Below are 13,998 nucleotides of genomic sequence, written 5' to 3' on the forward strand. Positions count from 1 at the left end.
GCCCTCTTCTGGCACCTGCCAGCCCTGCGCATCCCACTCCCTATCAATTTACTTGTTTGAGGCAGAATTTGAGAGCCTTAGGCTTCTCTGGAAATTAGTAGTCTCATCAAAGTCACTAGTAAAACTCTCGTTGCTAAATCCAATGGATAACTATCCATAGTCATCTTTTGTGCTCTCTCAGTAGCTCACAGCATTACTGACCATGCTTCAAGTGACTTTTGCCCTGGGATATCCAAGTCTCACCTTTCCCCAGCTATTGGACTTCTCTGCCTTCCCCTCTACTGAATTTTCCCCTCTTTCTCATCCTTTGATTACTGACGAGCTCCAGGGTTGTCTCAGATCCTCTCACTGTCTTGCTTTCACACTCTTTCTTCTCCTCCTCCCTTTCTCTCTGTCTCTGTCTCTCTCTGCTGACTTTTCAGATTCCTGAAATAACCAGGTTGGGCCAGGCTGAAGACAGGGGTCTAGAACTCTGAGTCTTCCATGTGGTTGGCAAGGACCCAGATACCTGAGCCAGCATCCTTCTCGCAGGTGCACCAGCAGAAAGCTGGAACAGAACCAGGAACAGCCAGAACTCAAACCAAGCATTCCGCTATGGGTTGTGGGCATCCTCAGTGGCCGCAGCTTAACACGTAGCACCATAGTTCCACCCCTCTTCAGTGTATGTTACTGTTAGGGCTGGGAGTTGCTTCTGTTTGACTGCAGTGATCAGAGGAAAAGGAGGCACTCACTCTGTACTCACTCTGCCAACCACGGAAAATAGAATCTCAATTAATTTTAGTAATATTTTTCAATCTACTTGCTACCAAGTTTGCTCAACAGAGTGAGTTTCCCTGAGTTGTGTCACTTAGAGACCACTGTGGTCATGGTGGTGGTCTGAGGAGGTGAGTGTCCATCTTTGTGGCCACATCTTATTCTCCTTCAGGGGACTCCACTTCCTTGTCCAGCAAAGTCCCCTTTCCATGGGAAGGAGATCACCCTCAGCTCTTTTCAGTTGACAAAGTGCTCTCCATTGGGATCACTGTGGGGTTGAGGATGGGGGCAGTACTCCAGAAAGGCAGACTATTCAGAATCACTCACATAGACAGCAGCCAAGTCTGTCACATAAACAGAGCTGGAGCCAAGTACTGGGCACTAATTGATGCAGAGCTCAGCGGCATCCAAGAGAAGATGCCATGGACCTTGCCCCAAGGAGCTGCCAATCTAGGGTACCTACACAGAAAGGGAGAGTCAGCCATCTAGGGTGAGCTAGGCCATGGGAAAGGGCGTGCTGTAGGCAAGAAATGTTCTGGAAGTGTAGACACGAACCAATGTCTTTACATGTCACAAGACACATACAGAAAAACAACCAGGTTTTATTGAACCCCTACAATTTACCCATACAAACTCTCTCCAACCTAGCATCACCTCAGGACCTATATGAGGTGACTGGAGGGAATAACCATAAATTGTAGCTATCATCCATTCAGCCAATATTTGTGCAGTACCTACCTGCTTTGTGCCACACAATTTAGTCACTAGGGATGCAAAGGCAAGCCAGATATACATGTTTTATTTTTATTTTTCCTCCCCTTGAGTTTACAGGCTACAGATGTGCTGTCCAATATGGTAACCACGAGCCACCTGTGGCTACTAAACCATTAGACTCATCAGTCATCTTTCATGTGGCCCACAGCTAAAGTAGCTCATTGCCATCACTGTAGACAGTTCTACTGATTGGCACTGGGAAGGCACAGAGAAACACCAGGTACGTATATGCTTTCAATGGCAAAGGCTGTGGTGGAGAAGTATAGATGTAAAGGGAGAACACTACTACTGTTCTCGTTACAACCTATAGACAGAGACTGGATTTGACAGAATTTAAGCAAGTGAATCAAGTGCACACGGCCACTTGGAAAAGTGCAACTCAAGGACAGCCCTGTCTCACTCCCATGCACCTGTGCAGGCTGCTCGCTGCAGGAAACAAGGCAGGTGTAGGTGAATTTTAGTTAAAGAGAAAAGGTAGAGAAGACACCCCTGGTAGAAAAGTGACAGTTTGAGCAAAGATCCTTAATGGGCAAGGCTGGCAGAGGACCACAAGTAAACCCGTCTGGCCAGAGAGGCAGTTACCTACTGAACTCGCATCCTTGGGAAAGGTAAGTCAGGACCTGCCTGCTTTGATTGGCAGTCAAGGAGCTGGGAAACAGCTCTTCGTGCAGAGGTCAAGTCCTTTCAGGTACACAGTTGGGGCAGTGCAAATGACAGGAAGATGGCAGTACTTAGCAGGAGTGGGACCAAGGCTCAAACCAGGGAGATCAGTCAAGGATTGTGGGAAGGTTGGAAGAGAAGGGATGAAGGAACTGGGTAAACAAAGCACCGCAGAGCATGAGCTCAGAGATCTAATCCTCAGATTCAACCCACTGAGATGTTGGGCAATGCACTTGCCTTTTCCAGGCCTCAGTTCACCTCTGAAAGGGGAGGGCTGACTTGAGGGATCTCTGAGGTCCCTGTGAGCCACAGGAGTCTAAAGGGATTCTGCCAGCACAAATGACATTAGGTCAAGGGAAGCCCTAGGAAGGGCAGCCTTGCTTGCAGTCATGGCCAAGAAGGAACGGCAGGTGCCAAGATGGTCCTGGAAGGAAGGGGGCGTGTAGCACCACTACCCAGACCTGGTAAGCAGGGGGGGAAGGGGACTGGTCATGGGGTATGGGACTTACAAATCATAGGTTTGCTTGTACAGTGTTAGAAAGCATTTGTTACACCTCCAAAGACAGCTTTCCTGCTTTTTATTTTTGAGGCTCACCACCTACAAGCAGGCAATGCAATTCCATTACGGTTCAGCGCGCTGGTCCAGTTTTTATGCAAAGGAAACAAAGGGTTCACCACACATCCATCGTCCTTGCTAAGGGCAATGGACTCACGGTCTTTCCCACCGGATTTTATTCCACTCATGTATTTTATGATCTACTCCTGCATCACGACCCACCGTTTGAATAAAACACTGGCAGAGAGGAAGAGGCTCAACAAGTCCTCCTAAAGTTGGAGGCGACGCGGGGTATCCTGCCCAGGCGAGCAGGAGACCACCGGGGTTGAACGGCTAGGGATGGGGCTGGGGGCTCCGATCAGGCCCAGGGAACCGGGTAGGTGGGATGTGCCCTCGGGGATGCCTGGGGATGGCAGGACAGCGCTGCAAGGCCGATGCCCGCAGAAGGCGCGCCCCAGGGCTTCGGTCCAGGTGGATTTCGGAAGCCCCTTGGCTCCGTCCTCCTCCTCCTCCTCCTGCCGCGGGGGACGGCGTGCAGCGGCTCCTTGTGCCTTCCAGCACACGCCGTGTCTCTCTGGGGGCGCCACCGGCTGCCAAGCGCTCCCGCTGAGCCGGGGGGGCCTCCCCCTCACAAACTTCTGCTGGCCCTGCGCCCCAGCGTTCTGCCCGCCGCCCTCAGCCCGGCCTGCCCTCGTCTCGGCCTTCCCCACCTCGCATCCGTGCCATCGGCGCTCGATTGCGCGCGGACTCCCTGTGGCTCTTCCCGGCTCGCTCGCTCGGCCGCGCCGCCCCTCCTCCGCTCCCCTCTCCTCCTCCTCCTCCTCCCGAGCAACTTTTGCCGAAGCACCCCCCCACCCCCCGCTTCTCCACACACACCACACACACCACACCACACACACACACACACACACACACAGCCATGCTGAGCTGAGCTCCGGCCGGGCCCTGGCCGCGCGCAGCCCGCCCCGGCTCCCGCCCCTCCGCGGACCCGCTCGGCCCGCTCGGCCCCCTCAGCCGCTCCGCCCGCCGGGCCGCCCAGCCGCCCGAGCCCGTCGCGCAGGGCCCGGGCCGCGGTGGCGGCGGCGGCGGCGGTAGCGGTAGCGGCGGTGGCGCGCCCGCCCGGCCCCCTCCCCCGGCGCCGGCCAAGTGAGGCGGTGATGCGGGCGCTGGCGGCCTCGGCTGCGCCGAGAGCGGAGACACAGGCTCAAGATGGCAGATTCCGACTGAGGCTGGGGGGGCCGAGCTCGCGCGCCGCTTTCCCGGCTCCGTTGCCATGAATCGCGGACACCCCGGCCCCGATGGCCCCCGTGTACGAAGGTAAGGGGGCGACCCCCCTCTACTCGCTCGCTCGCTCGCCCGGCCGCCGCGGCCCCCGCAGCTTTGTTCTGCCCGCCGCCCCCCTTGGCCGGGCAGAGACCCCCCTCCCTCCCCACGCCCCCTCTCCCCTTCCCTGGCCCGATGCCCCCACACCCCATGGTGGATGGTGGCGGGGGTGTGTGTGGAGCGCCGGCTCTCCACCACCCCACCGCGGACTGCAGCGGGGCTCCCTGGCCCAGAAAATGACCGGGATCCGGCATTTCCCAGGATCTTGTTTCCAGGGAGGAGAAAGCGCCGGGGCGGGGTGGGGGGTAGGTGTGGGGAGGATAAGGGGGTGAGGAAGGGGCGAAGCGGGGAGTGTAGGGGGGGAGCGGGGGTTTGCTCCTGCCCCGAGACAAGGACGGAGAGGGGGCGGCGGGGCCAGGCTTATGGATTTATTTGTGATCAATGGAGGTGATGCGGCCCAGCCCTGCCCCTCCGGAGAGCGCTACCTTTCGGAGGCTCTCCTTTCTACTTCTCAGCTCCCCTTCTCCATGGTCGCTCACTCCTTTCTTCTCTGCCAGCCTCCTGGCTTTGAGGGGGACCGGGAGAGAGGGGTGGCCTCGTCGGGTCAGCACGCCTGGGGGGCGAGGTGGTCGGGGTGGCCTGGAGTGGGTGGGTGACTGGGTGGGTGTGTGTGTTGGGGCGGCAGGGGGAGTTGGTAGAGAGGAAAAAAGTCCATTAGCGACCCGGGCCAGAACAATGAGCTTGGCCGAAATCTCCCCGCTGCGGCGTGCGGGAAGGCAGAGGGGAGTTCTGCGGTGGCCGTCGGGGCGGCAGCCGGGACCGGTTGGGGGGTCAGCTCGTGGGCTTGCACTTCACCTGGCGGGGCGCTGGGGGAAGAAAGGAGCCTGAGGCCAGAGCTCTCGCTTGTTTTGCCTGGCCCACACACTCTTGCTTGTTCTCTGTCTCTCTCTTCTCCTCTCTCTGGTTCGTTCTGTCAGCCAGCAGCCCGGAATCAGACCAGAATCAACTAAGTTTCTACTCTTGGATGTGTTTTGGTGTGTGCTTGTAGTAAGAGGAATCCCCAGCTAGAGTGTGCCGGTTTTTTTTTTTTTTTCCTTCAGTCATGCCTTTGCGAACATGTTTCTCTCATGAAATCATTGCTTGAGCAGCCTCCCCGGTACTTTGAGTCTATCCGGTTTTCTTTCGGTTTTGTTCTGTTGCCTGTGGGTGAAATGGTCAGTGAGAGGCGAGAGGTTCCGTGTGACATGAGAGGAGCTGCTCCTCTGCAAACCTGAAGAGCGGTTGTGTTGAGTGAGACAGGGTTGGCATATGCACTGTTCTCTCCCGGAGGAGAGATGCCTTAAAAAAGAAGGAAGGAAAGAAAGCAACTTATCTGAAAAGAAAATCTGTTAATAGTTCCAGAGCTCCAACATGAATTAGGTTTCTGGATGGAATGAAATTACCAGTCAGGCCCTGGATAGCAAGGTTGTAAATAACCTATCAGCTGTAAATATTTTTTTTTCCGGACTCTCTTAGAAACAAAGGGGCTGTTTAGAAGGCAACAGAGAGATGTTATTCCAGGGGCTTTCCTCTTTGATTCTGAAGAACACAAGGTCCATTTAACCGCGGGACAAAACAAAATGCAATTTCTAATCACTTCAGCGTGCAGAATGAAACCTGCCGCGGAGTCTGCAACCACACAGGAGAAACCGTGGTGGGCATTCATTGTTCCTCTGTGTCTAGGGGAGGGGGTAACCGTCACCGCTCCCACTGTCTGGAGTGTTAAAATGAACCAGTTTTCTCTTTATTAAGTACCTCCTTCGGACTCCCTCTGCTGGACACTCTGGGCGAGTCTTAAGAGAAAGAACTTGGCATTAAATTCAGAACTGTGGTAGCCCTTTGGACTGTTATTAGGATGGACTGGGTTGGGGTGCATTTTCTCAACTTGGTGGAAGGCCATCGTGGGAACTGCGTTGTTCCCCTGTTGCATGTATCCTGCATTCCGTGTGGAATGTGGGCCATCCAGCTGTGTCTTTGGCTTACTCCCCTCACCCCAGCCCCCATTAGTCTCCCCTGCGTTGTAACAGAACCCCGCTGTAGGTGTGTTGCAAGGTGTTCTTCCTTCAGGCTGGAGAGCTCAGAGCTCTCAGATGGCAGTGTTTAATTTGCCGCCTTTCGACCTCTCGATCACCTCTTCCCAGGAGGGGTTTCCCTTAGTCTGTCCCTGCCCTCTCTCACGGATTTCCATGCCTTGTCCTCTTCCACTCTGCTGAAGTTTCTCTGGCATCTTTAACAGTCTTAGCTCTCCTGGTCTTAGCTCTCCTTAACCAGTCCAACTTCATTCTGCCCCAAGCCCAGGCCCAGGTCTGCCTGAAAGGGATTGTAGGGCATGCTCTAAAATAGAAAGATCATCTCTACGATCAAACGATCATAGGTCCCCTGTGGGGAACTGTGTTCACTTGCTGTGACAAGTGCTTCCAAGATTTCGGTGAGTCCCTTTTCCCTCCTTGGCCAGCTTTGCTGGATTCAGGGGACCGGATTATTACCATACCCCCATCAGGACACAAGGACTGCCTACATTGGGTCTGGGGTGAGCAGGGCTTATCCTGTGCAATTCTCCAAGAAGATGCATTTCTAATGGGTTTTAAGCTTCTAAAAATTGAACATCATTCTTCTCCAGACGAGTCTAATGACACAACAGGCCTTTCAGCTAGAATTGGTTAAATGGGGTGCAGCCACGCCATGTTGGAATACCCAGCAAAGGCTTGAGTGCTTAGTGGAGCATTCAGAACTGCCAACTATTTGAGAGAAATGCTGTTTTTGAAATAAAGAATGTATTTTTAAAGATTTTTTACTTGAGAGGCAGAGAGAAAGAGAGGAGGGAGGGGGCACTCCTATGCATGCGTTCCTTCCCCAGATGCCTGTAGCTGCCAGGGTGAGGCCAGGGCTGTGGCCGGAGCCTGGACACAGGAATGCAATCTATGTCTCCCACATGGGTGGTAGGAACCCAAGTCGGAACTTGAACCATCGTTGCAGCGTCTCAGAATCTGCATTAGCAGAAAGCTAGAACTAGAATGGAAACCCAGGTACTCGGGTGTCTTAGGCTCTGTGCCTGCTCCAGCAGGGTATATTTGACAGTATGAATTCATGAATAACAAAGTGTAATTGATCTTCCAGGGCTCACTTTAAGGATAGGTTCATAAATAGCACATTCATTTTCCATGGCTTGGTTTGGTGCTGATTAAGTTAAACCTCTTTTAAAAGGGTTTATTTTCTTTAGAAAGTTAAACATTTGCCTTGCAGTTGTATTTACCCCATCAACTTGCTTAGCAAGCCTTTTTAAATATGTGGTGCAAAGGCCAGCCACAAAGTTCTATTGTACCGAGGGTCCAGAGTCAGAGGGATGCAACTTCCGGGTTAATGATGCCTGACTGTACCTGGGATGTGCTTTATGCCTGTAAGCGTTCCCTTGTATTATGGAACACTAATGTGTAAATAGCTAGACTTACAGAAACTATCATGTTGCAACCCATCATCGCATATACCTGGTAAACAGCTGTGTATCAAGGTGCCAACCAAGAAATGAGATTCAGAATCATCTTCTGTTCCAGAGAGTTTGAGGGGTGGGAATCGGTCAGTGATCTGTGCCAAGTTCTGCTTCCGGGTCTTTCTTGCTGCTAACGTGGACCCTCCAAAGCAGCAAGTGGTGACTCACGCACTTGGGTCACAGCTGTCTCAAGAAAGACTTGCATGGAGTTCGATTCTCTAATGTTGGCCTGGTCCAGTCCTGGCTATTGCTGACCTCTGGGGAATGACCCAGCAGCTGGAGGCTCTCTGTGTGTCTACCTCCCTCTCTCTTCCTCTCAAATAAAAATGAATAAATTAAAAAAATAAAAGAGAGAATTTGATAGCACAAGTTCCAAAATCTCTTTTTCTGTTTTGTATTTTTTAAAATGAGTAAATATCAATACAGTTTTTCTTGATTTGAGACATCTGATATGATGCTCGAGTCAGAAAAAAACTGGTTTGACTTTAGCCGTGTGATTGAGGGGGGGAACATGATACTTTCTCCAAGTTTTGTTTCGTTTTATTTTTTTTAAACTGTGCTGGACCCTGTGTGAACCCCATTAGAAACAAGTGTGTATAAGGTGTCGGCAGTTGCAGGCATTTTCATGGAGTGTGTTACATCCCTCTGTCTTCTGAGCTGCTGGCAGGCGTGATGACTCCAGGGAAAGAATAACCAACAAATAGTTTAGAAAACCAATAATAGCAACATTTCAATTATTAATCTCCCGCTATTCCCTTTCCAGTTTGGGTACCAGCAACAATAAGCCCCCTATAGCCACAGAAGAAAGAACCTGGTTTTTTTTTTGTTTTTTTTTTTCGCTCTCCTGTGACCTTTCCAGATTCTTTATTCCCATTGAGTTTCTGCTGGTTTCAGGTAGAGAATTTTCTCTGCTACAGTGGCACCTTCTATGTCACTTAAAAAACCGTAGAAATTGCTATAGCAGGGCTGAGTTTCAGGAGCTGCAGCTGTGCCCCTGAGAAAGTATCCTCAAGGAGGAAAGATAACCTCTGCCGTACTGCAGGATCCATTCCTAAACAAAATAGCGGGCCTGGTGCCTGGTGAGGGCACGCCCCTGAGCTGCTCCCTACCGGCTCCTCTGGGGGCGGAGGAGAGACACCCCCCACCCAGCCAAGCACAAGCCAGGGGCTGCCTCATCATGCATAAAACATCACTTTCCTACAAAAGAAAATTGGGTGCTTCAATGCATGCTACAGCTGCTCATATTCTTTGTATCTTACGTGTTATGTTTCTTCAATTCTCTCTTCCTTCCTCCCATGGAGAGCTATCTGGGGGAACCAACTTTGAGATCTGCGTGGAACCAAGGAGTGATGATCGGCAGGGTGTGATATGTGAGCTATTTTATTGTTCTCTGAGCACGCAATTTCCCAGTGCTTTCTGGAAGTCTTATGACAATTCAAGCACCCAGGCTTGCTATCAAAGACAGGATAATGTCAGCAGACTTTATATAACCACCTATGCAGTGTGAACTTGAAAGTCCCAAGCTCGTAACAGTTCCGCTTCATACAGCAGTGCCCTGTTGGAGGAAGAAAAGAAGATTGTGAATGTGAAATGTAGGAGATTCTTAATTTTCTCTCTTACAGAGCTTCATGATGATGATTGTGCCTTAGGCCCCTCCTGCTGTTCTGCTTTTTGTCCCCGCTGCCCATGTGGGCTCAGGGCATGCATTCACTTGGCAAACATTGATAATGTAGGGTTGCTCTGTGCCAGGCCCTGTGCTAGGTAGGTTTGGGGGTTGTGGAAGTGACAGAGACTTGGCCTTGACTCCTGTGCTCAAAGTGTTGAGGAGTGGTAGGAAATGAAAGTTAAGACTTTTGAGTATAACTCCTTGGGCCTTGAGTCTGACTTAAAGTGGATTTTTCTTCTTTTTTTTTAGTGACAGTACTTACTTTTTACAAGCTCATGTTTCATTAAGGTGTAAAGGAAAGATTACATTTCCCTATTTTCTCTTGAAATATTTTCTTCATTTGGACTCAAAGACTTTTTTTTCTGTAAGTAGAAAATACTCATTGTGAAGTTCCTTAGAAATTTCTCAGGTATTGCTATTTTTTCATTTGCAAATAATTCTGTCTTCCTCTTTTCGTTACATAAACTTTACATTCCTTGTCAATGCAAATATGCTTTTCACTTGCACCTGCTGGCCTGGAGTCCGGTGTTTGCTGCGTTTAGTATTACCGGCTGTGTTGCACATGGAACTCTGGCACCCACACGTGGCTGTTGGAGAGTTGTTCCCTGCTTTGCTGCCCAGCAGAGCTCTTGTGTTTCAAGTGGCCTTGTGTGGCTCCTGGTGGGGAAGTAGATGGAGTGACACCCGTCTTGATCGGTGGCGAATTACCCAGAGTGGCTCACCTGGGGAGTCGTGGGAGAAGAAAAGGCGGGCTCTGCCCTCGGGGACGTGGGGATCACAAAGCAGGAGGCTCTGGGGAGATGTGGTTTACTTCCTGCCTGCAGGAAGGTGAATGTCTGGCACTGGAGAACTTGAAATTGTCGGTTTGCTCGTGTTTTTTGTTTTTGTTTTTTCCCCCAGAAAAGGGCATTAGAAGTCCTTCAGTGACCAGTTCCACTGTTCTGTTAACCTGATGGGTGAGACATTCCTGACCCTGGCTGAAATCTCACCTGCTGTCATTCAAACTGGTTTTGTTTTGCTCAGGTCCATTCTCAAAAAACCTTTCATACACTTGAAAATAATAACTGAGTTTCCGTAGCTTTTTCCTTACAGAGCCACTCTGTGTCCCTGACAGTATCTCCTCTGAACTCTCTCTAGTTTCTCCCCCAAAACAAAACAAAATATGCTGGTGATCAAAACTGAATATAGTTCTTTAATAATGTTCTCATTAGTACAGCTCATGTAAGAGAAATGACTTCAGGGTTCTTGCATCATTGTGAATCCCTGGAGGGTAAGAGCCATCTCTGAATCATCTTGGTATCACCTACAATAACCGTGCAGCCTTCAGCCTAGTAGGTGCTTCATAAATACGTTGTGAATTGACAGTTCCTTTTAATAGATCTAAGTAATAACTTACTTCCCAGCATCCCTGGCTCTGTGACTCACATTCCATTCACATCAACCTCACCCTCAAGTCTCCATTTCTCTCGCACAGACTGCTGGATCCCGCCCTCTGACACAGCCACCCCTCTGTCTGACACTTTTGGTCACTTTGACTTTCACCCTGCTGCCTCCACCTGTTTGGAGTCTTCATGATCTGCAGATTTGACGCCCTGAAAGTGATGGACATGAGTATCGGAGTTTTGAATGACCCTGAGAGACTCCAGGTGCATCCCGATGATTCAGTGGAGTGTCAGTTTGTCCAGGCTTACAAAGGGCAGATTCTGAATCAGCACAATCCATACCTGTTTTACTGGGCTGTTGGAGGCAGGTGAGCTAGGTGTCTGTGAGAGCACAGGTCTGACTTCCTTCGGAGGCAGTGCCCTCGCCCTCTGATCCGAAGCTGAGGGAAGAGGCGAGAGCAGCCTCAGTGTGGCCTGTGTGTTTCCTGATGGATTGACTTTACCATTAGAGAGCAGGCTCGTGAAGTCACTGCAAAAAAAAAAAAAAAAAAAAAAAAAAAAAAAAAAAAAAGCAAAACCCTCAAACCAGCCCACAGTTGTTTAAACTGTAAAATGATTTTGTGGTTTTACAACCATTTCTTTCTGAATTCAACACTGAACAGATTTGTAGGGTTTTGGAAGCGATCTGTTTGAGCAGTTCTCCCCTAACTGCTGTTGCCCTAGTAGTTTCTGATTAATTAAATGCCACCATGCTTAAGCAGAATTAAGATTGATTGACTCTTCTGTGTGTGCTAGTGCTTTGGACTTTATAAAACCTTTGTCTCACACAGAAGGTGCTATAATGTATGAGCCGACAAGGGCATTTCCCCCAGGTAGTTCTGTCCATCTGCAGTGAAAGATTGCTGGGGAGTCTTCTGTAACGTTGGTCAGAGGAGCACTTCCAGCCCACAGTTAGAAAGACTCCATCAGGATGAAAAAGACTCATTTGTATACTTTTTATCACTTTCCCCCCATACCAGTATCTTCCTAAGATTTGATTTGTACAATTATTATTCATATCATAAGATGATTTTTCCTAAGACTTAGCACAAGAAATAACTATTAAATAAATAAATCTTTTTAAAAATGTGACTTTTTTCTTGAAAACAAGATTTATGTATTTGAAAGGTGGAGTTACAGAAACAGAGACTGAAAGAGAGATCTTCCACCTGCTGGTTTACATTCAAATGGCCACAAAAGAGAGGCTCAAACCAGGATCCTAAAACTCCATGAGGTTCTCACACATGGATTGCAGGGCCGAGTGCTTGGGCCATCTTCAGCTACTTTCTCAAATGTGTTAGCAAGGAGCTGGTTGAGGAGTGGAGTAGCTGGAACTCAGAATGGGTGCTTGAATGGGATGCAGGTGTTGCAGGCAGTGTCCTAACCCGCTGCACCACAATGCCAGCCTTGAGTGTGGGGGTGTGTGTGTGTATACATATATATACGTACATATACACACACGCACACAAAGACTTTCCAGGGCTCTGACAAAAACCAGCATGTGCATTTTTGCAAGATATCAGGCTACACCTTCCTGAGTCTGTGTAACTGCATCTGCTCACCAGGACCCAAGATGATAGCAGAGTCTTTGGGAAGAGAGTGGGTTTGAGAGGAACCTGGGACAGGGAGAAAGAGCAAGAAGATGATTGAGATAGAGAGAGCGCAGGAGGAACACACACTTGCATGCAGCTTTATCCCCTCAACCACTTGTATCCGCAGCCACAGCACAGGCTGATTACTGACATTCATTAAGTATGACCTGCACCATCAGGAAAAGATTAATCGATGTTCATTATGTTCTGTTAACCGAGACTGGGAGGTTCTCTAATGTACTGCAGACGTGAATATGCTTACAATAAAGGAACTCTTGTGTGTGATTATACCATGACTTAAGACTGCATCAAGGGTTAAGTTTCTGGTAGAAGGGAGAATTCATTTATGTAGATTAGTTTTGTGGATCAGCTTATTTCCAAGGAAGCTGGATAAATGAGATATTCCTATATAAAGAGACAACAGGAACAGTCAAAGCTCTTGTGCTGGCTTAACAAGGTGAGTAAGGAGAGTGCATAATGGAATTCATTTGCAAAGTAATTTTTGCTTGGCTGGAGTGGTAAGGCACAAAATAGAGCAGCAGATGAGAATGGTAAGTGTTTGGGCTCAGTTGTTGAAAGGTTTAAAAGGGGTTCTAATTCAAGAGACATTTTATGGTGTGGAGAAGGGGACCGATAAAATCAAAATGCTACTTGAACAAGGTAATTTTTACAGGCCTGTATGTAATAGAAGGAAGGAGGCAGCCTGGGGCAAGCCTAGCTGGGAGGTGGGGGAGAACAGGAAGAGGCCAGCATGAAGGAAATGGGGTGGGCTCCCATCGGAGGCTACCAGAGGGCTGTCATCGGTGCGTCTGGTCCAGAGGGTTCAGTATTTGTTCTGTTTTGCTTTCCCCTCCATACTTGATGGCAATGGTTTAGAATCAGGAGAACTTAAGTGGTGTTGGCAATACCGTGATATTTTTGATCATCCCTTAGTATCTTGGATGAAAACCCACCGATACCAGACTCTGTGGATGCCCAGGTCTGCTGTATAAAATGGTATGGAACTTACATATACATACATCTTCCCATGTAGTCTAAATCATCTCTATATTACTGATACTCATAATAATAAGACAAATGCCATGTAAATACTTATCATACTGTATGGTTAAGGGAATGATGATGAGAAGAATAAATAGTTCAGTACAGCTGGTTTTTCCTGAATATCCTTATTCTGTTGGTGGGGCCCTGGAGCCCTGGGTTGTGGAAAGCTGTCTTCTGTTTCTCTAAAACATCTCTCCTACATGGAAGTTTGCTTATCTCCTGCTACCTTTTGTTGGGTCACAGAAGAACCTTTGTGGGGCCTTCACTTCTTCACTTGTTCTAGATGTTCAGCCAACACCCAGAGCAGTGAAGAGGCTGGCCCAGTGTGGCACAGAGGCTGAGCGTGAGCAGGGCTCTCCCGTACCTGGGCCCCCAGGCAGTGTGCATGGGATTCCCAGAACCTCTACAGCACCTACGTGAGTGTCACTGGACTGTGCCATCAGGTAGAGCTTCAAGTGTCAGCAATCTCTTAGAGGCTGCTGAAGTCATTTCCTATTTTGCCCAGACTCCTAAGGAGCTGCTGTTGGAGTCCTCCTGGGCCTCCTTGCAGCCTCTGTACTGCCTGAGCCCATCCTGAGGGAGGAGTCCCCTTTCTTGCAAAGCAGAGCAGGGCTGCAATACCCTCAGCTCCAGCATTTAGTCTTCTATTAGGAAGTGGTTCCTTATGTTTCCCTGAGAAAGTT

The 13,998-nt window shown here is 49.4% G+C and overlaps 1 protein-coding gene across 4 annotated transcripts in view; it reads left to right on the plus strand.

The window, feature by feature from the left end:
* Positions 1-3,616: 3,616 nt before the first annotated feature.
* The window catches only part of HIPK2 (homeodomain interacting protein kinase 2), a 176,597-nt gene continuing 166,215 nt past the window's right edge, over positions 3,617-13,998 (plus strand). For 2 of the 4 annotated variants that reach the window (XM_058654902.1, XM_058654904.1), the window contains exon 1: positions 3,617-4,060. In XM_058654902.1, the coding sequence (XP_058510885.1) occupies positions 4,042-4,060 (19 nt within the window). In that variant the 5' untranslated portion in view covers positions 3,617-4,041. The remainder of the gene's footprint in view (positions 4,061-13,998) is intronic. The other 2 variants (XM_058654901.1, XM_058654903.1) reach the window with 1 other exon arrangement.

The sequence above is a fragment of the Ochotona princeps genome, chromosome 25 (assembly GCF_030435755.1).
Source record: "Ochotona princeps isolate mOchPri1 chromosome 25, mOchPri1.hap1, whole genome shotgun sequence".
Classification (NCBI taxonomy): domain Eukaryota; kingdom Metazoa; phylum Chordata; class Mammalia; order Lagomorpha; family Ochotonidae; genus Ochotona; species Ochotona princeps.